The 25,533-nt window shown below is 46.2% G+C and overlaps 1 protein-coding gene across 1 annotated transcript in view; it reads right to left on the bottom strand.

Moving 5' to 3' along the window:
- Positions 1-25,533, bottom strand: part of LOC141113380 (protein-glutamine gamma-glutamyltransferase E-like) — a 99,786-nt gene that overhangs the window by 69,632 nt on the left and 4,621 nt on the right. The window contains exons 2-3 of the mRNA XM_073606442.1: positions 1,873-1,903; positions 1,142-1,315 (exon numbers count right to left, since the gene is read on the bottom strand). Of these exons, the coding sequence (XP_073462543.1) occupies positions 1,142-1,315; positions 1,873-1,903 (205 nt within the window). The remainder of the gene's footprint in view (positions 1-1,141; positions 1,316-1,872; positions 1,904-25,533) is intronic.

A 25,533-nucleotide genomic window follows, 5' to 3' on the forward strand; every position in this document is an offset into this window, starting at 1 on the left:
CCAGCCCCTTTCTTTTCTGAAAGAGACAGAGCGTTCGTTATCGATCGCTCTGTGTCCAGTGATAACTGAGCAGAGTAGCCTGTGTGTTACTATGCTCAGTTTACGAATGGAGAAGAGCCTCTGTCTTCCCTGCATTTATCTTCAATGCAGAGAAAAGGACTGGGGTATCTGTATCCTCTGTCCGTTTCTCTGTCTCAAAATGGGAGATGTCAGGGGTTTCAGTTTAGACCCCTGTCTGACATGTCACCAAAGCCCCAACAGGGCTGAAATATATAAAGATATAATAAAAAAAAAAAAATTATATGATAAAAAAAAATGAAATTTAATAAAAAAACTACTGACACCACATTATAAATAGATAATTGTGCTAATATTAACTTACTAATATTGCAGTGTACCACCAAATATGTGAATTGTGAGCATATATTGAACCAAATTGAACAAAATACATACAATTAATAATTTCCTTCTGTGTAAGGATAGCACTAGAGCAAACTTTTGCCACAGGTAAAGAATATCACATTCCACTGCGTGCAAACCAAATTTTCTGCCATATATCTTTAATAGCTGTGTCCAGCAGCAAACCCCCACCATCAGACCAGTGGAGTGTCTGCAGCCAGGGCTGAGATTATGCTGAGGTGTGGAACATCCAATCCTGGTAGAGCAGCAGAAGAAAGGAGTGGGAGGGAATTAAAAGAAGATGTAAATCACCTGTCACTCAGAGCAAGGGGGAGTCTTTGACAGTTTCTCTCTTTGTCAAGATTTATCTCACTGAACAATAAAAAGGATTGCTCAGAGATGGATTAACTGTGTGACAAGACTGGGCTCAAATGATAGGAAATCTTATACTCTACATTATGACACCAAAAAAAGAAAAATTTTTCGGGTTTACATCCACTTTAAGAAATCAGATAATCCCTAACAATTAGCCACGTTAGCTACTCCTGGCAGGTAAATATAGGAGCAACTGCGCCTAAACTCCAGGGTGCTACAAGGACAATGCTAAAATGTAGCATTACCCCACATTTTACAGTTTAAGCAGGCATGACTACTTTCCTGCCCTCTTCCATCAGAATTACAATGATTTGAATCTGCATGAATGTTGTATTTTTATAGAATTTAATACTACCAAATGCATTACCTGTCTGAGTCCACCATTTCAGGTTGTCTTCAGGTTGCACAGTCCTGTTGAACATGACTTTCATGCTGAATGGCTCACCTCTCCTTACAACAAGCTTTTCAGTCATGAACTCATTGGTCCTATGTGCAATAGTATTTGCATGTCGCTGAAGGTCCAGGTTTATAACCTGTAAGGCTAAAAGAAAAACATCCAATGTACGTTATAATGTTAGACAATTTTCACTGCACTCTGGCAACCCAAAATTTCCAGACTACAAATAGCTACCAGAACTTCCCAACCTTTCTGTTGGCCTCCATGTACAATAAGGAGGCAGGCCAGATAAGAGACCAGAAAGCTGTAAATGTGTTAGTTCAGAGTCTTAAGGATTCTGGATGATCTAAACCATGGGTTTTCAAACATTCTAAAGTGCCAGTTTACTTGCCTTCATACATTAGGGGGGCTGAAGTGGCAAGTGGAAATAGAAAATGCCCCAGAGTCAGGAGAAAAAAAAAAAAAAAAAAATTATATAAAAAAATATAAAATTAGTGCCTGTAGTCAGGAGGAATAGTGTCCCATCACTTGTGTGGTTGGAAAGAATGCCCCACTGTTGGTGTCAGTGGGAAATGGTTCCTCACTGTTGGTGTCAGTGGGAGGAATGGTGAACCCTTGTGCATGTCAGTTGGAGGAATGGTACCCCAGAGGGCTGGAGAAAGGCAAAGAGCCACAGTTGGAGACCACTGATCTAAACATACCTTGAAGAATTAGAACATTACTTCTTTCACTCTGTTGAAGTGAAAAGAAATATCTTATTGCAGTAAACCAGGTGTCTAAAAAGGTTAGAACAAGTCTGCACATTAGATTTTTTTTGGAGGGGTTAAAGCAAGCCTGTCACTTCGCCCAGTCAGCTTCAAGTAAGCTCAGTGTCAGGGCTGAAACAGGTACAAGGACTATGTGACAATATTTGCACACACCCAACATTAGCTAAGGAAAAGAAAAAAATTGCACCTGTGATTAGTGGATTGTGGGTGCAGTGCCAGGCTTCTGTACACTCCCAGCTTTGCCTGTAGTTTCTTCATTTACAGATTTTGAATGCAACCGCATTTCTCTAAAGCAGCGGTCTCAAACTGGCAGCCCTCCAGCTGTTGTGAAACTAAAGTCCCATGAGGCATTGCAAGACTTACAGTTAAAAGCATGACTCCCCACAGGCAGAGGTATAATGGGAAGTTTCGCAACAGCTAGAGGGCCACCAGTTTAAGACCCCTGCTCTAAAGCCTGGTACATATGATCAGATTATCTGATGAAGAATCCTACGTTTTTGTTGCATGCTAGGAAAAAAAAAAAAAAAAAAAAAAAATTTATTATAATATATATATATATATATATATATATATATATATATATATATATATATATATATATATATATATATATATATATATATATATATATATATATATATATATATACATATACATATACATATACATATACATACACATACATATACACACACAGAACCCTGTTATTTTGTACAAAAAATAAAAGTAGCAGGATTACCTTAGGAATGTGCCCATGTTTTACTCGGAAGCAGCAGCAATAGTACTGAAATGTACTTGTGGGCTTGAATGTCTCCTCCCTGTTCTGTTAGGCAGATATGGCAAATACTGATTTTTACTAAAGTTGCCATGCATTTCCATGCCACAATACCATATACTGTATAGTCAAGGACCTTAAAGTGGAAGTAGTCTATTTTTACACTTGTACCTACAAGCAAGCTTATAATAATAAGGCTTGCCTGTGGGTACCCTGAATAGGATATTCACATTGCATGTAGCAGGTGATGTCACTGGTGCATGTGCTCTGAAGGGACAGCATAAACCAGGTTGTTCCCATCAGAGTCCCATGTTAAGCTCCGTGACATCGAGAACAGACAGCCTGAGCACGCGAACCGGGAAGAAGACTGGGTAAAGATGGAAGTCATCTCAGTTGAGACAGCACGCTAGCACATTATGCCTTTACCTTGCAGGGTTAAAAAAAAAATTAAAATAAATTTGTGCGGTTTACTACTGCCCATTGGAGGGATCATACCAAGACCTTAGAAGAATGGGGAAACAGTTGAAGCTTTATCAGGTTTCATTGCTGCATGCATCTCTATAGAGGGGACTCTGACAGTGGTTATTGGAACAAGTTAGTGCAAGTTTTCCCCTCAAATACGCAATTGATTCCTTGCAGAGGTTCTAACCCTTCTGCACTCTACCCAAAAACATTTAAAAAAAAAAAAAAAAAATGTATGCCAACAGTCCAGCCACTCAGGTTATCAAATTTAATGTGTGGCCCAGGCATTTGCAAGCTCCAAACTAGGAAAATGGAGCGTCTCAAACCATCAGTGGTAGTGTACCTTTTATAGTACATGTATGAAAAATACTGCATAGCTACTGGATCTTACCCCTTGTACAGGAATTTTGTTAAGTAATGGTGGTAGCTTCAAGCCCAGTTCCACACCTAAAAAGGAATGCATGCAAGGACCAAAATGCCTCATCTCCACTGAGCGGATCGGTACAGTTTGGAAGGCCTAGAATGGTTCAGCCTATTCAGGTGATCATTTCCATTGCAAGTCGGAGCACCAGGGGCCATACGTGGGTTTAGAAAAAATGCCTAGCATGGCGTCACACATCCGCCAATCAGTGGAATGTATCGTAGCTCCGCCCTAACCGAACCGTTTTCATAATGGAAGCACTCAAAATAGCGTTCCGTACCGATCCGCTCAGTGGAAACAAGGCATTGGTTCACTGGGAGTTAAATAGCCTGCAAAGCATTGCCAATTATGTGTAAATGTAAAGAAAAAGATTGCTTTTGGGTTAATATGCCAAAAAAACTCCAGCAGGGGTTCCCACAATTAGCTGTGGGAAGCAGTACCATTGAAAACATTAGTAGGATACCACCACCTGCAGTCACTCACATGTAATCTAATGTAAGGGATCAGCCCTGAGCGCAGGCAGTATGCATCCAGAGCCACTCATTTACGTGTGATTGCTGCATGAGCAATTACATGCGAGTGGCCATGATTAACTGTGGGAGTCATAAGCTTCACATTGCTTTCAATGGTACTGCCTCCCGCAGCTAATCATGGAAACCCCTGCTGGTGTTCTTCCATCTTAACATGAGGCTGCATTTGCAACTGCATTCTTACAGATTCAAATCTTGGTCTGTGTTTAGAACACTTCTGTTTGACCATTAGATACTGTTGAATTATTTATAAACTGAAGGAAGCTATACAAAGGACTAGAAGATTGTGTCATTTTAAAATGATCTGATATCTGGAGCTTTGAGCTACATGAAAGTGGTTCATTACTGGCCACATTATTGCACCTGCCTGCTTTTTTCAGGCCCCATATGCATCTATAGGGAAGTCGATATTTACTATGCAGTCACTGGCATTAGTGGTAAAGATGAAAATTGTATTTAGTAAATAATTACTTGCCACGAGGGAACTTAATTTGCTGGCAGTCCCTTGAACATGCATGAACTATAGCCACGTATGAAAGAATTTTTTTTTTTAGCTCAATCCTGCAAATTGCTATAAAACGTATTCACCCAAATGAATAAAAGTGGTTACTGAACAAAATAGGTACCTATAGAGTAAACTACATTGGAATGCCTTGCTCACAGAGTCAACACAATGAGACAAGCTGAAATCTATTAATTTCCAATAGGCCCAGTTCAGAGCAATGTACTGCGTTGGTGGGCACGGGGCAAAGCAGAACATGCGTGTGATCACAACATAATGCATGCAGTGCTGCTTTAAAGTTAAGAAAATCAAATATTTTGAAAAAAAAAAAAAAAAAAACACACACCACCACACACAACACCCCGCACATCATCTAAAAAGGAGAATGATGAACATTATTCAGGATTTTCACAAGAGACCCTGCAGAATTGTATTATTGTACTCCAAATCTGGTCTGAAAGATCATCCTCAGCCAGGATGTAATATAATAGAGGATATAATGTAGCAAGGTCCATTCTGTGAGTTGGGGGGGGAGGTGTAATAATGCTCCTTGGGTTGAGAAATTTTTATTGAAATTTTTTCTTGGGTACAGGTACCAGCTAACGGTGTCATGGTAAACAGTGGTGAGTTTGAGTAATTTACAGGTACACATCCATGTCAGACCCCAGCCACCCTCCCCCAACTTCAACCACCCAGACAAACTCACACTATCACTCAGTACAGTGCTTCAGAGGAAAATAAACTCTCAACAAACCAAACTCAGCAATGTCTCAGCTCCTACTACCCCTTGCCAATCCTAGCTGACCTACTGTTTGTCCATCTCCACACAGTGTTGTGGTTTCACTAACCTTGCATTACAACAGGCATGATTGCTTCACTCCCCAGGCTGCAGAGCACTGACTATGGGTGTTCCAGGTGAGCTTAATTGCCTAAAAGGGAGAGGTGCAAAACCTGAAGTGGACAATGGCTCAAATGTCTTGAAAGCTGTAAGAAAGGACCCTGTGAAATGTGTAAATCCTGAACAGGACTTTTCCAGGCTCCATTGATGCACCCTAGAGCACAAACGCACATGCGTGTGTATCAGCAGAGCAGTGGAAGGTGTGAGTAGAGCAGAGATTGGTGAGAGTAGGGCAGTGGACGGTGTCAGAAGTTTTTTTTATTTTATTATTTTTTTTTATTTTTATTTTTGTAATTATTTTTTACAATCTTTATTTTTTTTTTTTTACAATTTTTTTAGGAGCCCTGTTTGGGGGCTTTGGTGAAATATCAAGGGTCTAGACTAGAGTTGCCACCTCATCCCTTTAAACCCGAACACATATTAATTGCACAGGTTCTGTGGCTGATTAAGGTGGTAATTAAACTCACTTGGTGCCTTATCTGCATTTAATTAGCCTCAGAACCTGTGTAATTCCTATGTGTTCGGGTTTAAAGGGATGAGGTGGCAACCCTAGTCTAGACAGACCCCTGATGTATCATAAACAAACATAGTTTACTATGCTTCAGATCACTCAATGTGTTCATCCAGAGGAAAATTAATGTAGCAAGGTCCCAGGCCTTCTTTGGTCCAATGAGAACCTCCAGGGCCAGAGATAGCTGACATCCTTCTGTATATGGTGGGTTGCAAGGCATAGTGGGTGCAGTACAAGTTATATTGATTGGGCGCCAGACAATTCTTGAATGCAAAAGAGTATTTATTTCTCTTAACAGAACTTTGGGAGAGAGGGTTAGGGCCAGGACACCCTTAGGTAATTGCATGGTTAATTGTCAGACTCCGAGCCTTCAACAGAAGGACAGCCATGCAGGGAAAGGCATCCAACAAGACGCCACATCTGCATGTGTAGGAATTATGTCTCCTATGGCAACAGTCTTTAACAGTTCCTAACACAAAGTGTAACAATTCCTTCACTTCCACTACAATCACTCCTTGTAGTTCTTCAACCCACTGAGCTCCCAGTCTAAGATACTTTTCAAGCTTCACCCCACTAGCCTGCTCAGTCCCTGGCTTGACACACAATAATGCTCTGCAAGTGTCACATCTGCTGGCTGGGTCCCTGGCTTGATACCCGCTGAAGTTTCCCGATTCTTCACCTTCCCCGGTTGGTGAGAATATTGCTCTGGTACTTGCTTCAGTTACTCACTGTGGTCCCTGGTAATAAGGCAGTTGGTCCCTTACTGGTGACAGCTTCCCCTCTACCTAGAGTTGCCACCTCATCCCTTTAAACCTGAACACATATGAATTACACAGGTTCTGAGGCTAATTAAATGCAGATAAGGCACTAAGTGAGTTTAATTACAACCTTAATCAGCCACAGAACCTGTGTAATTCATATGTGTTTGGGTTTAAAGGGATGAGGTGGCAACCCTCCCTCTACCTCTGACCACGACAGGTTCTCCAGCTGGCAGAACCGTCACTTCTGGTTGGACTGCAAGCCGCAATCCCAACCCGGCGTTGCTCTCTTGCTTCTGGATAGGCCCTCAAACAGCCTAGCAGCCAGATGTGCCTGGGATAGGCCCAAACTCCTGCCTAGCAATACGACACACGTCCACCCAGACAGCAGTCCAGGTGGTACAGAATGCTGATCACCTGACTCCACCCAAATATGTAAGTTCTCCCAGCAGGCCAAGGGATCCAAGAAAACCCCTGCCCATTGGCTGAAACACCCAATATACCCATAATCTGACCTTGCATTGCCCTTCTCTAATGCCACCAAGTACCCAGCCACCTAGCTCTGGAAGAGAAACATGCAGCAATGCCAGACTTAGGCTGCTTTCACACTGGGGCTGTAGGGGGCGTCGGCGGTAAAACAGCGCTATTTTTAGCGCTCTTTGCCGTGGTATTTGGCCGCTAGCGGTGCGGTTTTAACCCCCGCTGGCGGCCTAAAAAGGGTTAAAACCGCTCGTATAGCGAGGCTATAGCCGCGGTATTGCCGCGGTATAGCCGCGCTGCCCCATTGATTTCAATGGGCAGGAGCGGTGAAGGAGCGGTGTATTCACCGCTCCTTCACCGGTGAATACACTGCTCCTTCACCGCTCCAAAGATGCGGCTTGCAGGAGTTTTTTTCTTCTTCTGTCAGCGCACCGCTTCAGTGTGAAAGCCCTGGGGCTTTCACACTGAACAAACAGCGGCGGCTGTTTTGGGTCGGTTTGCAGGCGGTATTTTTAGCGCAATAACGCCTGCAAACCGCCCCAGTGTGAAAGGGGTCTTAGGGAGAAATCAGTTGATCTCTAACAATTAGCCAAGGTAGCTACTCCTGGCAGGTAAATTCAGGAGCAACCCTGCCTAAACTCCAGGGTGCTACATCAAATATTTACCAGCCCTTCCCCTGCTCTCCATCCTGAATCATCTCCCACAGCAGCTGGTAGGACAGGTGAGGATGGATGTTGGCAGCACTGCAGGGAGGAGGGGGGGGCAGGAAGCAGGGGTAATCAGCACTACCTGGGGTGATTAGGGTGTGCCTGTCAGACACTCTGCTACATACAGTACCTGACCGCGAGATTGTGTTTCCAGCGCGATACCATCGCGCTGGTTCTCGGCGACAGGGTACTGTGAATGTCGCGCTGGCTCACTCACCGGGAAAGGAAAACTTTGTTTTCCTTCCGCGATGAGTGACAGGCAGTGCTGACAGCTATCTAGTATGAATCCTGAGGCGGGAACACCGCGCCAAATTTTAAATGAAAAAACCGGCGTGGGTTCCCCCCTCGGGGGCATGCCAGGCCCTTAGGTCTGGCATGGATTGTAAGGGGAACCCCCTATGCCGAAGAAAATCGGCGTGTGGGTCCCCCCCCAAATCCACACCAGACCCTTATCCGAGCACGCAGCCCGGCCGGCCAGGAAGCGAGCGCCCCCCCCCCCCTCCTGGGCCCCCCCCACCCCAAAGCACCTTGTCCCCATGTTGATGAGGACAAGGGCCTCTTCCCGACAACCCTGGCTGTTGGTTGTCGGGGTCTGCGGGCGGGGGGCTTATCGGAATCCGGGAGCCCCCCCTTAATGAGGGGGCCCCCAGATCCCGGCCCCCCCACCCTGTGTGAATGAGTTTGGGGTACATGATACCCCTACCCATTCACCTTGGGAAAAAGTGTCAGTATAAAAAAAAAACACAGTACACAGGTTTTAAGAATAATTTATTAGTCAGCTCCGGGATCTTCTTCCGACTTCGGGGGGTCTCCTTCCGACTTCTCCCGGTGTTCGGCCTCTTCTCCCGGGCCCCGCCGCTATCTTCTTCCAGCTCTATTGCCAGCGAGGGGCCCGGTCTGCTGCCGCTGTCTTGTCGCCGCTGTCTCGCTGCCGCTTCTTCTCTTCTTTTCTTCTTCCCCGATGTTGACACGACGCTCTCTCCGGCTCGAATGCTGTGTGCGAGCTGCGGAGCCATTTATATAGGTGGTAACCCCGCCCCCTTACGACGTCATGGTCCCAGCATGCGCAGGGACTCTGGCGTCATAAGGGGGCGTGACCCCAGAGTCCCTGCGCATGCTGGATTCCGATAAGCCCACCGCCCGCAGACCCCGACAACCAACGGCCAGGGTTGTCGGGAAGAGGCCCTTGTCCTCATCAACATGGGGACAAGGTGCTTTGGGGTGGGGGGGCCCGCAGGGCGCCCCCCCTCCCCCAAGGCACCCACCCCCCCCATGTTGAGGGCATGCGGCCTGGTACAGCTCAGGAGGGGGGGCGCTCGCTCGTCCCCACCCCCCTTCCTGGCCTGCCGGGCTGCGTGCTCGGATAAGGGTCTGGTGTGGATTTGGGGGGGACCCCCACGCCGATTTTTCTCGGCATAGGGGGTTCCCCTTACAATCCATGCCAGACCTAAGGGCCTGGCATGCCCCCGAGGGGGGAACCCACGCCGGTTTTTTCATTTAAAATTTGGCGCGGTGTTCCCGCCTCAGGATTCATATCAGACAGCTGTCAGCACTGCCTGTCACTCATCGCGGAAAGAAAACAAAGTTTTCCTTTCCCGATGAGTGAGCCATGTCGGCGCTGGTTCCTGCGACGGGGCTCGTAGGTGTCAAAAGTGCGGCGAGATTGACACAATATCGCGGTCACCTACTGTATCAACTCCTTTATTCCAACCCGCAGCAAGAGTAAACCCGGGGCAGGGCGTCTACATTTACCCTCTTAGTACCTGGTTGGTGTTTTACTGTGAAAGAATAATCACGTACAGCCTAAAGAACATCGGTTCATCTGTCTGTTCATTTCTTCTGGGACATCAATTTAAGAGGTGAATAGTCAGTCACCAGATCGAAATGGCACCCTAACAATTAGGCCTCATGCACACAATGGGGACCTGCAAACACGCTTTTAGTAGCTTTTTGCATTAGTGTTAATGCGTGTTTAGCTGCGTTAGCTTTTAGCAGCGTTTCTCTGCCTCTATTCAAAATAAATGGTTCCCTATGAGAACCGTCTTAACTAATTCGACTTTCAGTCCATTGATTTGAATAGAAGTCGCCTCTAAGTCGGATCATGATAATCTGACTTGTGGTGCGACTTGTGCTCTGAGGATCTTGAAGGGAAACCCCATGCCAAAATGAAAAAAAAAAGTCTGTTGGGTCTCTGGATGACATCACCAGATGGCCACGCCCCATGGCTATATAAGTATTGGCACATGCTGGACCTAACACAGCAGTGGGAGCTACAGTTGGGAGAGGACATCAGGAGGATGAAGAACCGGTGGAAGCAGAATAACCAGCAGAAGAAGACAGGAAGGAGACAGGAAGGAGAAGACACGTTGGAGCTACTTTAACCAGTGCCTTGAAGTACTTTCAGTTACTTTCTGTGATATGGAAAAATATGATTATATGCCACCATTAGGTGAGAACAGTAACAATGTCATTAACCAACTATGGTAATGTTAAAAAATATTGAGTAATTACCATAAAAACTGCCTAATAGAACTAGTACTAGAACATTATAATTAAGTCCATCATTATACATTGCGGCACTATTGCTTCTTCTGCATAGCACATATATATATCATATATTTTTAGGCAATTCTGTTTCTTTGCCAATTTAAAAGAAACTAACAGGTTCACTTGATATCCTGCTCATTCAGTTGTAGATACCTCATTCTGACTTCACCCTGCCACCATGTTCATGAACCGGAGTCCTGAGAAATACCCAGTATTTCCAGATAGGGGAATCCTGTGGTCTTCTCAACTTTCTTCAAAGATGCAGTTCTCACCACCTAAGCAGCCAGTCACACAATTATCTTGGAATTGAATACAAAGCTTCCTTTGATTGGGTGAGGTGAAGAGGCAGGCAGATGAGATCATGATGTCCACCTCAGCCAATCAGAGGAAGCCTTGTATTCACTGATAAAAATACAAGGCTTCCTCTAAATGACGGAGAAGCACTCAGCCAGACTCAATTTTGTTCCAGCCACAGACAGGAAGTTGCCTACTTGCCGACCATCCACCGTCATTATAAGGGGGCAGGTTGGCTACCCTGCACGAATTGCCGTAGCTGTATGGCGGCCGCTTTAAGGGGTATAGGGGGCGCCCGCAGCATGACTCTGAAGCCAATGCGCATGGCCGGCGGCCGGGATGTCCGATCGCTCCTGAGAGAGACAGAATGGGGATCTGTCAATGTAAACAGACAGATCCCCGTTCTGTCAGGGAAGGAGAGAGAGATCGTCTGTTCCTAGTGATCAGGAACAGCTATCTCTCTCTACTACCCATCAGTCCACTCCCCCCACAGTTAGAAACACCTCCCTAGGGAACACGTAACCCCTTGATCGCCCCCCTTCCCTGCCAGTGACATTTATACAGCAATCAGTGGCTATTTTAAGCTCTGATTGCTGTATAAGTGTCAAAGGTCCCAAAAAAGTGGCAAAAGTGTCCGATCTGTCCGCCACAATGTCGCAGTCCTGTTAAAAATAGCTGATCACTGCCATTACTAGTAAAAAAAAAAATAATAATAATAAAAATGCCATAAATCTATCCCCTATTTTGTAGACGCTAATAAGTACACTTATTGCAATTTTATTTATTAAAAACTTGTAGAAGAGTACATATTGGCTTAAACTGATGAAGAAATTAGTTTTTTTACATTTTGTTTTGGATATTTAATATAGCACGACAGCGCAATTGTCAGTTAGAGTAACGCAGTGCCATATCACAAAAAATCGCCTGTTCATTAAGGGGGCAAATTTTCCGCTCCTTAAGTGGTTAATATACATGAAAAGAAATAAACAGTGATTTAAAAAGAATGTTTAGCTATAAAATGGGCATTGGGCGCACCAAGATACTAAGGCCTCATGCACACAGGGCGTTTTTACAGCTGCTTATTCCAGCCGCAGACTTTTTTTTTTTTTTGCAGATTAAAAATTCCTCTCCATGTTATTCTATGATAAGAAAAAAAAAACTGCGCTGGAAAAAACCTTACAAATAAGCTGCAACACAAAGTGCAATACACACAAATACAAATAAAAAACAAATATGGTTGCGCTCTATACCTTTAACCCAATAAACATGATAATCAGTATATGATAACTTAAATACCGTATTTATCGGCGTATAACACGCACTTTTTTCCCCTTAAAATCAGGGGAAAATCGCGGGTGCGTGTTATACGCCGATCCCCTGCGATCCAGAACGAAAAAATCGCTGACCGCGATTTGAAAATGGTGCCGCCGGCGCCGAAATACACAGTGCCGGTCCTCGGCTCTTCTCGGCGGCTTTCGGTTTCACTCGAGCGCCGCCCGAACCTAGCCGAGTATACTCGGCTAGTTTCGGATAGCTCCGCTCACCGTCCGAGTGGAACCGAAAGTAAGCGAGAGCCACCGAGAAGAGCCAAGGACCGGCTCTGTGTATTTTGGCGCCGGCAGCGCCATTTTCAAATCGCGGTCGGCGATTTTGAAGCTCAGAGGCTTCAGCAAGACTGCACTGGGGCAAGGCTGGACTGGGGCAAGGCTGGACTGGACACTGGGGAAGGCTGCACTGACATGGCTGCACTGACATGGCTGCACTAGCAAGGCTGCACTGACAAGGCTGCACTGACATGGCTGCACTGACATGGCTGCACTGGCAAGGCTGCACTGACATGGCTGCACTGGCAAGGCTGCACTGACATGGCTGCACTGGCAAGGCTGCACTGACATGGCTGCACTGAGAAGGCTGCAATGATGGGCATTTAAATGTAAGTTTTTTTCCCTTCAACTTCCCTCCTAAAAGTTTTTTTTCCTTAAAATTCCCTCCTAAATTGAGGTGCGTGTTATACGCCGATAAATACGGTAGTTTAAAAAAAGGTCCCACAAATAAATTGGTATAACTCTATAGTTGTTCAGTGACGCTAAGTAGAGGTTCCAATGACAGTCAGTTAGACTTCCAATCGACCAATCTCTAACAAATAGTGAAGATATCGGCTTGTGATCAGTTCCAAGAAATCAATGTGACTTTGCTTGCAGACCCACCACCGTGACAATGTCAAACCTGTGACAAAATGCGTCGGAAGGAGCGATGTACTGACATCACCGCACGCTACGTCCCGTTGTTTGTAAGCACGGGCAAGTGTATTTTAGCCGGCCAGCCGCATATATTTTTATCTTTTGCTGTCCTTATGCCTATTTGGCGTTTTGTATTTTTCTTTTCAATCTTATTTTATTTCGAGAAAAAATTATAACAGAAGAAGAAAGTGTTCTACAGTGGAACATTACATACATTATGCAAAGAATAATGAAATTAAACTTTACTATAGACAAACCTAAATATACAATTTGGCACATACTCTTAGGTGTAACAACAAAATCTCATATTGTACATAAACGCCTTTAGACATATGAGAAGAATAACAGACACGTGGGATCCAACATACGTTTACCCTTATGTTTTGGGTGTTGACATTATCAGAAGGATCCTCCAAATCAGGCTGATATGCTGTCGAGATCTTTTATTTACTTATAATCGGTATTGAAGTCGTTGAAGTATTTTAGGTATATGACCTTTATTCAAGTGTTAGCTTGTTTGGTTCTGTATATGCAGAAGAGTTGGCAAAGAAAAAAAAAGAGAATGCTAGTGGAAAAAGAAATAGGGGATAATAAAGAAGGTGGGATACACCCCGGCATGGCTAGCCGGTGGATAGTGATGGGTCTTCCCTGACCCATACAGAAAAGTAATCGGAGTATCGAAACATTGACCACAAGGTCCAGGTGATGGAGAACTGTTCCTCCTTCCCCGCTTCCTGCACCAATAGGCGCTCCAGATCTCTTATCTGATCCACCTCGACAACCCATTCTCCCAAGGAAGGCACATCCGCTGTTCTCCAATGTCGGGGAATCACTGTCCTAACTGCGGCCAGAAAGTGGCACAATATATCTTTTTTAATCGACTTGAGGGGGCCTGGAAGCATAGATAGTATGGCTATCTCTGGTGTGGGCTTAATTGAAGTCCCCATCAGCCTGCCATATAGCTCAAAGACCTTTTGCCAAAGTTTCCTAATTGGAGGGCAAGCCCACCAAATGTGGAGCATTGTCCCTCTAGAGGACAGGCATCGCCAACAAGTATCTGACAAAGAGGGGTTAAACCGCTGGATAGTCGCTGGGTATCTGTACCACCTCGTTAATAGCTTAAACCCTTTTTCTTGATTCTTAGTTGCTAAGGAGATCCTATGCGTCAGAATAAAGCTTTTTTGCCAATCAGTAGGGGAGATGGAGTGTTGTAAATCTGATTCCCATTTCTGTGTATACGCTGGAAGGTCAGGGGCAGAAACGTTTAGTAATAGGGAATATAACAATGAAACTACGTGAGTTGGCGGGTCTGATTGTAAAAGTATCTTGTCAAAGTCTGATGGGTCATCTAGGATCTCAGAGATGGAAGAGAAAGTACGTATGTATGACCTTAATTGACCCCTCTGTAGCCACATTACTGGGGACTAGGGATGAGCTTCGTGTTCGAGTCGAACCCATGTTCGACTCGAACATCGGCTGTTCGATCGTTCGTCGAATTGCGAACGATATGGGCCGTTCGCACCAAATTCGTGTGGCGCATCACGGCCCATAATTCACTGCGGCATCGCAGTGCATTGCTTGCTGATGATTGGCCAAGCATGCACTATGACCCGCATGCTTGGCCAATCACAGCGCCGCCTTAACAGAGAACCATAATTGGCCAAAGCCAAGGAGGCTTTGGCCAATTATGGCTCAGGGGATTTAGTACACGCCCCACACTATATAAGGCCGCCTGCACGGCGGCCCTGTGCAGTGTGTTCCGGTGTGCTGAGAAATAGAGAGAGAGAGAGACAGTGTCATTTCATTTGAGTTAGCTAGATTAGGCAGGACAGTCAGTCAGTTAGCTGCACTTAAAGTGTATTGTCTATATATATATGCATCCCAGGTGTTGCATATATATATATATATATATATACACTGTATTCAGTTTAGCTAGATCCGTTCCTGTTATCTTCTAGACTATTTACATTTAGTGCAGTGCGTCCTGCTCACAGTGTTCAGCTAGATCCGTTCCTGTTATCTTCTTACTGACAGGCAGGCTTGTCTTGTTACAGTATTTTGAAGAAAATTACTGGTGTTCTTTTGATCCTATTAGTACCACAGTCAGGCAGCTAGACTATTTACATTTAGTGCAGTGCGTCCTGCTCACAGTGTTCAGCTAGATCTGTTCCTGTTATCTTCTTACTGACAGGCAGGCTTGTCTTGTTACAGTATTTTGAAGAAAATTACTGGTGTTCTTTTGATCCTATTAGTACCACAGTCAGGCAGCTAGACTATTTACATTTAGTGCAGTGCGTCCTGCTCACAGTGTTCAGCTAGATCCGTTCCTGTTCTCTTCTTACTGACAGGCAGGCTTGTCTTGTTACAGTATATAAAGCTACCTGAAGAAAATTACTGGTGTTTTTTTGATCCTATTAGTACCACAGTCAGGCAGCTAGACTATTTACATTTAGTGCAGAGCGTCCTGCTCACAGTGTTCTGCTAAACCTACAAGTTAGTGGGGTGCGTCCTGCTCACAGTGTTCAGCTAGATCCGTTTCTGTTATCTTCTTACTGACAGGCAGGCTTGTCTTGTTACAGTAAATACAGCTACCTGAAGAAAATTGCTTGTGTTCTTTTGATCCTATTAGTACCACAGTCAGGCAGTTAGACTATTTACAGTTAGTGCAGTGCGTCCTGCTCACAGTGTTCTGCTAAACCTACAAGTTAGTGGGGTGCGTCCTGCTCACAGTGTTCAGCTAAACCTACAAGTTAGTGGGGTGCGTCCACCTCACAGTGTTCAGCTAAACCTACAAGCTAGTGGGGTGCGTCCTGCTCACAGTGTTCAGCTAGATCCGTTTCTGTTATCTTCTTACTGACAGGCAGGCTTGTCTTGTTACAGTAAATACAGCTACCTGAAGAAAATTGCTGGTGTTCTTTTGATCCTATTAGTACCACAGTCAGGCAGCTAGACTATTTACAGTTAGTGCAGTGCGTCCTGCTCACAGTGTTCTGCTAAACCTACAAGTTAGTGGGGTGCGTCCTGCTCACAATGTTCAGCTAAACCTACAAGTTAGTGGGGTGCGTCCACCTCACAGTGTTCAACTAAACCTACAAGCTAGTGGGGTGCGTCCTGCTCACAGTGTTCAGCTAGATCCGTTTCTGTTATCTTCTTACTGACAGGCAGGCTTGTCTTGTTACAGTAAATACAGCTACCTGAAGAAAATTGCTGGTGTTCTTTTGATCCTATTAGTACCACAGTCAGGCAGCTAGACTATTTACAGTTAGTGCAGTGCGTCCTGCTCACAGTGTTCAGCTAAACCTACAAGTTAGTGGGGTGCGTCCACCTCACAGTGTTCAGCTAAAGCTACCTGTAGAAGGTTGGTGGTGTTCTCATACTACAGGCAGGCAGTTGATTTTGCTAGCTGCAGTATCAGTACATATATATATATATATATATATATCCCAGCTTAGTGCAGCTACAGGCCATTAGTATGTCTGGAAGGCCAAGAAGGAGAGGCAGACAGTCACAAGCCAATAAGAGAGGGCAAGCAGGCTCTGTGTCTAGTGCTGGTCGTGGAGACGGTGCATCCTCATCAGCACGTGGCCATGGGACACGCTTGGCCTTTTTTTCGGCAGCTGGCCATGTTGAGCCGCAACATGCGAAAGACTTGGTCGAGTGGATGACCAAGCCGTCCTCATCCTCCTCATCCTCTCTCACCCATACCCAGGGTACTTTGTCTGGCAAAGCAGCGGCCTCTTCCCTCGGCTCAATGTCATCAGTGACTCCTTCCCTAGCCCCACCATGTCCTCCTGAGGAGTCCCTCGAACTGTTTGACCACAGTGTTGGGTACATGCTCCAGGAGGATGCCCAGCGTTTGGAAGGCTCTGATGATGATACTGAGCTCGATGAAGGCAGTAACATGAGCACGGACAGAGGGGGTGCCCAAGAAGGACAGCAATCTGGCAGTCATGCTCCCCCTGCTGCAGCATACTGCCAGGTTTGCTCCAGTGATGAGGAGGGAGGGGATGATGAGGTCACTGACTCAACGTGGGTGCCTGATAGGAGAGAGGAGGAGGAGGAGGAGGCGGCACATCACCAACAAGGCAGGATGCCCTCCAGGGGCCAGCCTAAGGGCAGCACATTGACTGCATCACACCCCAAAGCTCCACATGTGCAGGGCGCTGCAGTCTCTGCGCGTTATTCAAAAAGTTCTTTGGTGTGGGCCTTTTTTGAGACGAGTGCATCAGATCGCACCGCTGCTATTTGCAACATATGTCTCAAGCGTATCTCGCGTGGCCAAAACATCTCCCGCTTGGGTACCACATGCTTGACCAGACATATGTTGACCTGCCATGCAGTTCGTTGGCAAGCGTATCTAAAAGACCCACACCAAAGAACAAAGAGGACCTCTCCTTGCTCCTCATCAGCTGAGATTTCCAACCCCACTAGACCTTCAGTCCTCTCTGAGACCTGCACTGAGAGGAATGAAGGTGTAGAATTAGGTGTGTCACAGCCAAGTACTTGTGGGCAATCTGATTTTGGTACACCGACGTCAGATTGTACCAGGCAAATTTCCCTGCCCCAGCTGCTGCACCGCCGAAAGAAGTTTGCTCCCAGCCATCCACATGCCCAGCGGTTGAATGCTAGCTTGGCAAAATTGCTAGCACTTCAACTGCTGCCTTTTCAGTTGGTAGACTCTGCCCCCTTCCGTGAGTTTGTGGAATGTGCGGTTCCTCAGTGGCAGGTACCCAAACGCCACTTTTTCTCACGGAGGGCGATTCCGGCTCTCTACCAGCATGTGGAAGGCAATGTCCATGCCTCGCTGGACAGGGCGGTCAGCGGTAAGGTGCATATTACCGCTGACTCATGGTCCAGCAGGCATGGACAGGGACGTTACCTAAGTTTCACGGTGCATTGGGTGACTCTGCTGGCAGCTGGGAAGGATGCAGGACAAGGTGCAGTAGTGTTGGAGGTTGTTCCGCCACCACACCTCCAAAATGCTAATGATTGTGACACACCTCTCTCCTCCACCCCCTCCTCTTCTTCTTCCTCCATGGCCTCTTCCTCGGAACCAGCGGTGCTCCGTAGTCGTTCAAGGGGCTACGCAAGTACGCAGGCCAAAAGATGCCATGCGGTGCTTGAGCTGGTGTGCTTGGGGGACAGGAGCCACACTGGGGCAGAGGTTCTGTCAGCTCTGCAGGGGCAGGTTCAGAGGTGGTTGACGCCACGCCAACTTAAGGCAGGAATGGTGGTTTGCCACAATGGCACCAACCTCCTCTCTGCCCTCCGACAGGGACAAATGACCCATGTGCCCTGTTTGGCTCACGTCCTTAACTTGGTGGTGCAGCGGTTCTTGGGCAGGTACCCGGGCTTACAGGATGTCCTGAGGCAGGCCAGGAAAGTCTGTGTGCATTTCCGCCGGTCATATAATGCCAGTGCTCGGCTGACGGACCTCCAAAAGGAGTTTAACCTGCCCAAGAACCGCCTAATCTGTGACATGCCCACCAGGTGGAACTCAACGTTGGCCATGCTGCAGCGGCTGCACACGCAGCAGAGGGCCATCAATGAGTACCTGTGCGACTATGGCACCAGGACAGGGTCAGGGGAGCTTGTTTTTTTTCCCCACGCCAGTGGGCCATGATCAGGGATGCATGCACTGTCCTGTCACCATTTGAGGAGGCCACGAGGATGGTGAGCAGTGACAGTGCATGCATCAGTGACACTGTCCCCCTTGTCCACCTGTTGGAGCACACGCTGCGTGGAATAATGGACAGGGCACTTGAGGCAGAACAGAGGCAGGAAGAGGAGGACTTCCTTAGCTCTCAAGGCCCCCTTTATCCAGACAGTGTTCCTGCATGCCCGCTGATCACACAGGAAGAGGACGAGGAGGAGGAGGAGGAGGAGGAGGAGGAAGATTGTGTCAGTATGGAGGTGGAGCCTGGCACTCAGCATCAGCAGCAGTCTTTAAGGGATCAGTCCCAAGAAACACATGGACTTGTACGTGGTTGGGAGGAGGTGGCTGCGGACCATGTCGTCCTTAGTGACCCAGAGGACTCCGGACCGAATGCCTCAGCAAACCTACGCTGTATGGCCTCCCTGATCCTGCAAAGCCTGCGTAAGGATCCTCGTATTCGTGGTATCAAGGAGAAGGACCAATACTGGCTGGCAACCCTCCTTGATCCACGTTACAAGGGTAAGGTTGCGGACCTTATCTTGCCATCGCAGAGGGAGCAGAGGATGAAACATCTTCGGGAGGCCTTGCAGAAAGGTCTGTGCAACGCGTTCCCAGAGACTGGGAGGTTACAAACTCCTGTTTCTGGACAACGTGTTGCTGAGGCTTCGGTCAGTCAAAGAAGGAGCGGTGGAGAAGGTGGCTGTCTGACCGATGCGTTCAGACAATTTTTTGGTCCGCAGCCCCAAGGTATGATCGGTTCCAGCAACCATCGCCAGCGTCTGTTTTACATGGTGCAGGAATACCTAGGGGCAAGATCAGACTTGGACACCTTTCCCACCGAAAATCCTCTGGGTTACTGGGTCTTGAGGATGGATCACTGGCCAGAGCTTGCACAGTATGCAATTGAGCTACTGGCCTGTCCTGCATCCAGCGTTCTTTCGGAACGCACATTCAGTGCTGCTGGAGGCGTGGTAACCGATCACAGGGTGCGTCTGTCCACTGACTCGGTCGATCGACTGACCTTCATAAAAATGAATCAGTCTTGGATCACCACCAGCTACCAAGCACCTGATGCTGATGTAACCGAATAATTTTTTTTTAAATCTCAGATCCCTTCAAAGACTGCCTATGCTGATGCTGAGTGACTATCCCTGAGTAATTATCCTCTTCCTCCTCAATCATCACGCTGATAGCTTGTAAGAACATTTTTGGTTCTGGGCGCCACCACCAGTGCCTAAGGCACAATTTTTCAGCCCCTGTTTAACAGGGGCGTGTAATTACAATTTTTGATGTAGTACTTTGCAGCAGGGCTCGTTCCTGCATTCCAACTAGAGTGTCTGTGAGGGGTTGCAGTGTTGTGGCACCGGCACCAGTGCCTAAGGCCCATTTTTTCTGCCCCTGTTTAACAGGGGCGTGTAATTACAATTTTTGATGCAATACTTTGCAGCAGGGCTCGTTCCTGCGTTCCAACTAGAGTGTCTGTGAGGGGTTGCAGTGTTGTGGCACCAGCACCAGTGCCTAAGGCCCAATTTTTCAGCCCTTGTTTAACAGGGGCGTGTAATTACAATTTTTGATGCAATACTTTGCAGCAGGGCTCGTTCCTGCGTTCCAACTAGAGTGTCTTTTTTTTTTTTTTTTTTAATTCTTTATTTATCATTTTGTATATATATATATATATATATAACAATACAATCCCTGAGGGGAAAAGTCTTCAAACAAAACCGCTGTCAAATTTTTTTAAACAAAGCTCAATATCCCCTCTTACCCCCCAACCCATCCTCCCTACCCCCCCCCTCAGGACCGTGCTAGTCCAATGGAGTATGAGTCCATGTACCTTAGCTTATGATAAATCAGCAACCTCCTTCAGATAATCCCAAGTCCCTTTGAACTTGGTCCAAGCGGCCCATCTCCCTGATTGCTCTTCTTCTTTAGGTTCAATTCCTCCCTTGTCTAGCTGCTCGATGTTATATATATCATTGAGACTGTTCAACCAGTCTCGAGTACAAGGCCTCGAGACATTCATCCAGTTCAAGGATATCTGTCTCTTGGCTTCATCCAACAAAATAGGGACTAGGGAAGACTTATAGTTTTTTACCGAGTCCGAGGTCTTGTGGAGGAGACAGACCCATGGGTCCTCGTCTAATGTTATTCCAGTAATGACTTTTATTAACCTTAGTACTTTTCCCCAGAAGGTTTTTATAACGGGACACTCCCACCAGATATGGGCCATTCGAGTCCCATAGACGTCAATGGGGTTCTAACGTTCGTGCGAACTTTCGGTCCGTTCGCAGGTTCTGGTGCGAACCGAACCGGGGGGTGTTCGGCTCATCCCTACTGGGGACCCTAGGTCCGACTGGGAGGGTATGTCTGTTCTCAAAGATGGGTCAGCGAGTATAACCTGAGCTAAGCGTCTATGACTGTCCCTATTCCAGGGTCCAAATCTCCACTTACTGACAGCCGGGGGGAAGGCCGGAGTCCCAAAGAGAGGGGTCATTGGGCCCTGGAGTATAGATATTTTACTAGTTGAGATCAGGCGGTCCCAAATCTGAAGAGTTTGACGAGTAAGAGCAGCGGAGAGTGTACTATCTTTATGCTGGGCCATAGGAGTCCACGGCAGGGCGCAATGATCAATCTCATTGAGATATCTCTCTAATTGAAACCAGAGCTTGGAGGAAGGGTGGTGAAACCAATCCACGATACGTGTGAGAACCGCTGCCTTATGGTATGTGGAAGCATCTGGGACCCCCGCCCCCACCCGGGCCTTCGGGAGGGTCATTGTGTCGTATTTAATCCTGTGGCGGTTTGTTTAGATGTGTATGTAGTCAGATCCACTTGCGTTCTAAGAAGTAGAGGGGTAAAGTTGCTGGAGAACAGCTGGGAATGCGTCTGTTAGGACATGGATTCCTAGATAACGAATAGACATGGAGCTTGTCTTAAAAGGGAAAGAGGATGAGAGCTGTTGGAGAGCCGCTTTTGGGAGTGAAATGTTGAGAATTTCTGACTTGCTATGATTAACTTTAAAGTTACTAACATCTCCATATCTCCTAAACTCCTATAAGATAGAAGGCAGGGAAACTTGTAGTTGGGTTACAAACAAGAGCAAGTCATCTGCAAATAGGGCAATTTTAGTATGTATAGGGCCTATATTAATACCATGAAAGCTGGGTTGTTTCTAAGGGCGATGGCTAGGTGTTCCATAACAAGGACATAGAGAATGGGGGACAAAGGACATCCCTGCCGTGTTCCATTGTGAATAGTGAATTTTGGAGATAGAGAACCGTTCAGTCTGATCCTAGCGGAGGGAGATGTATAGAGGGACATTATTCTGGAGATCATATTTTGGCCTAGACCTAGCTGCTGCAGTGATAGGCGGAGAAATTGCCAGTCGACGCGTTCGAAAGCCTTCTCTGCGTCGACCGTAAGAAGGCACAGTGGGATATTGTGGGCCCGAGCATAATCCGCAATGAGAAGTATTTTCAGGGTGTTGTCTCGCCCCTCTCTTCCACTTACAAAGCCAACCTGATCTAGGTGTATTAAGCGGGGTAATAATGGTTTTATTCTATTAGCTAGCACCTTCGCGTACACCAGATCGACGCCTATCAACAATATGGGTCAGTAATTAGCACATATAGTCAGGTCTTTGTCTGGTTTTGGGATGAGGGTGATATGTGCCTCCAGTGTTTGCAGTGGGAATACTGAACCCTCAGAGATTGAGTTAAACATTTTTGTTAAGAAGGGGGTAAGGAGGGGAGCAAATTGTTTGTAGAATCTGGGAGTGAAGCCATCAGGGCCTGGACGTTTACCCGATGGGGTAGATGCAATGGCGCGGGCGACCTCGTCCTCCGAGATCGGAGCCTCAAGGTCTTCTATCGTTTCTTCGTCTAGAGTGGGTAGTGCAGTTTGTGCAATATAGGAGGCCTGTGTTTCCGCTGTAATAGAGGGAGGCTCAGTGGGGCTTGCTGTGGGTATGTTATACAGGGATTGATAGAAGTCTCGGAATACCTGTCCCATCTCAGCAGGCGCAGAGACGGTTTTCCCGGATTTGTCCCGTATGTGAGGTATAAAGGTGTTAGGTTGTTTAGCATGTAAGGTTCGAGCTAACGATCTACCACATTTGTCCCTAAATTTGTATTGATGAAAGGCTAGTTTATTCGCGAATGTACGTGCTGATGCCTCGTATAATTCCCTAAGCTGAGTGCGGGCGGAAGAAACCTCCGCAAGCACCTCCACCGTGGGAGAACGCTCATGGGCAGTCTCAAGCGTTTTAAGTTTGTGTACTGCTGTAACTATCGCAGCTGAGCGTTCTTTTTTCAGGCGGGCACCCATTTGAATAAAGCTACCCCGCAATACCGCATTTAATGCCTCCCATTTAATAGGTGGTGAAGTGTCGTCAGAAGCGTGGTCCGCGAAAAAGTTTGTTATAGTCTCCGCTATCAGCGTGTCGTATCCTGGTTCAATTAGAAGCGAGCCATTTAACCTCCATGTCCATTCTTTGATTGGGGTAGAGGGGATAGCAAGTGTCAGAAATATCGGAGAGTGGTCAGACCAAACCATCGGGTCTATTTCACAGTTTGGGGACCAATCTAAGCAGCCGTGGTCAATTAAGAAATAGTCTAAACGACTGTATGATCGATGAACATTGGAGAAATGTGTGTAGTTTCGAGAGTCAGGGTACACTATCCGCCATACATCCACAAGATGCATATTATATATGGCACGTTTTAAGGCCCGTATTTTAGGAAAGGAAACAGAGGAACGGGATGTCGATGAATCTAAAAGTGGATCCATGGGAGTATTGAAGTCCCCTCCAAGTATGAGCTTGCCCTCTGCGAAGCCCGCCAAAATCTTTAAGTATTGCAAGGCTGATGGGACTTGACGTGTGTTAGGCAAATATATATTGGCTATTGTAAATTTAGTCCCCCATAGTGAGATTTTCACAAAAACGTATCTGCCCTGGGGATCTGCCATATGATCGAGCAGTTCAATAGGTAGTGTTTTATGAAATGCAATAGAGACTCCCTTTGACTTTTGTGCCGGGTTGGTACTGTGGATCCATCTATTAAAATATCTGTTGGAGCAGGAAGGAGTGGAGCCAGAGTGGAAGTGGGTCTCCTGTAGCAAAAGCATGTTAACCTGTCTTTTATGCATCTGATACAGAATTTGCCCACGTTTTGAAGCGATGTTGAGCCCATTTACATTATATGAACAAAATTTCAATTGGGGGTGTGAGGTCACTGTGTGAGCCATTCCGGGGTGTTAGAGGTTGTGAAAAGAAAAAAGTAGTAGGATATAGAAGAGAAGAATAGAAAGCGGTACGGGGTAAGGAGGAAAAGATAAGTGAAATGTAGAAGTGGGAAAAACGGGGGGGATAAGGGGAATAGGTGAAAGTGTGAGAAGAAAGAAAGGAATAAAGTGTAAATAAAGAGACACCAAAAAAGATGTGTCTGAGAAACGAATGTGTTTGCTAACGCAAAACACTGCGTGAAATGTCACGCTTTAGGCACAAACCGTGCCCGTCCTACCGTGGGGGAGAGGTCGAGAGGAATGAACCTAAGTCGTGGTCCCGACAGCAAATCAGGCATATATAGTATAAATCGCACACTTAATATTTGAACCATGAGTGAGGCAAGAAACAGCCTTTTCCTAGAGAAAAAAAAAAAAAGGAGAAAACTTTTTGTGTGGGGTTGAGATGGCCCCCACTGTGTCAGGAAAAACATGGGAGGGGTAAGGATCTGTAAACTAAACCTTTCTTTGTGCGCTTTCCCCCCCTCTGAGGTAGAGCATCAATTTCTAAGTCTCATCCAACATATAAGACCAGTGAGTTAAGAATCGTGGATGTGTTCCTCAGTACCTATTAACCTAGACTATAGAAACCCATTCATGTGAACTACCGTTAATGATAACAGATGATAACAGTCTAAATATGTGTATTGGATACCAGGGGCGGACTGACAACTCATGGGGCCCCCGGGCAATAGGAGATCCTGGGGCCCCACCTGTGTTCCCACTCACACTCAAGCCACACCCACACAAATCCCCACCTACATTTTGCACTGCCCACACTACATGCGTTCGTCACAGAATTACATTAAAGAAAGTGCAACAACAGGTACCTTTCCAAAATTAAAGTGATTGTAAAGGCTCATTTTTTGTTTTTTTAAATAACAAACATATCATACTTACCTTCACTGTGCAGCTCGTTTTGCACAGAGTGGCCCCGAACCTCAACATCTGGGGGTGGCTCTCGCGGCTCCCCCCGTGTCCAGCATTTGGGTCTATAGACACATGTTTACATACATGTGCTCATCCTACATAAAGCTTTTCATATAGAGCATGTGCTGGGATCATGGGGGTGCTTTACATTTTTTTTTTAATTATTTTTATTAACTTTATATAATTTTCACTGATCACCAATGTAAGGAGCATTCTTCTCACTGACCACCAATGTAAGGAACATTCTTCTCACTGACCACCAATGTAAGGAACATTCTTCTCACTGACCACCAATGTAAGGGGCATTCTTCCCACTATTTATTGAATCCATATTGAGCACTATATTTGATTGGCTGTTTGCTTCTGCTTAGGCCTGGCACACACGCACAATCACAATCACGCACATGATGATGAAGTCATCATCATGTGCGATTGTGCGTGTTTGCCAGGCCTAAGCAGAAGCAAACAGCCAATCAAATATAGTGCTCAATATGGATTCAATAAATATGCATAGCCATAGATATCATAAATGACTACAGGAAGTAACCAGAGACTGCGAATGCAACTACAGGAGATAACCAGAGACTGGAGATGCAACTAC

Source organism: Aquarana catesbeiana, linkage group LG12 (assembly GCF_042186555.1).
Source record: "Aquarana catesbeiana isolate 2022-GZ linkage group LG12, ASM4218655v1, whole genome shotgun sequence".
NCBI lineage: Eukaryota > Metazoa > Chordata > Amphibia > Anura > Ranidae > Aquarana > Aquarana catesbeiana.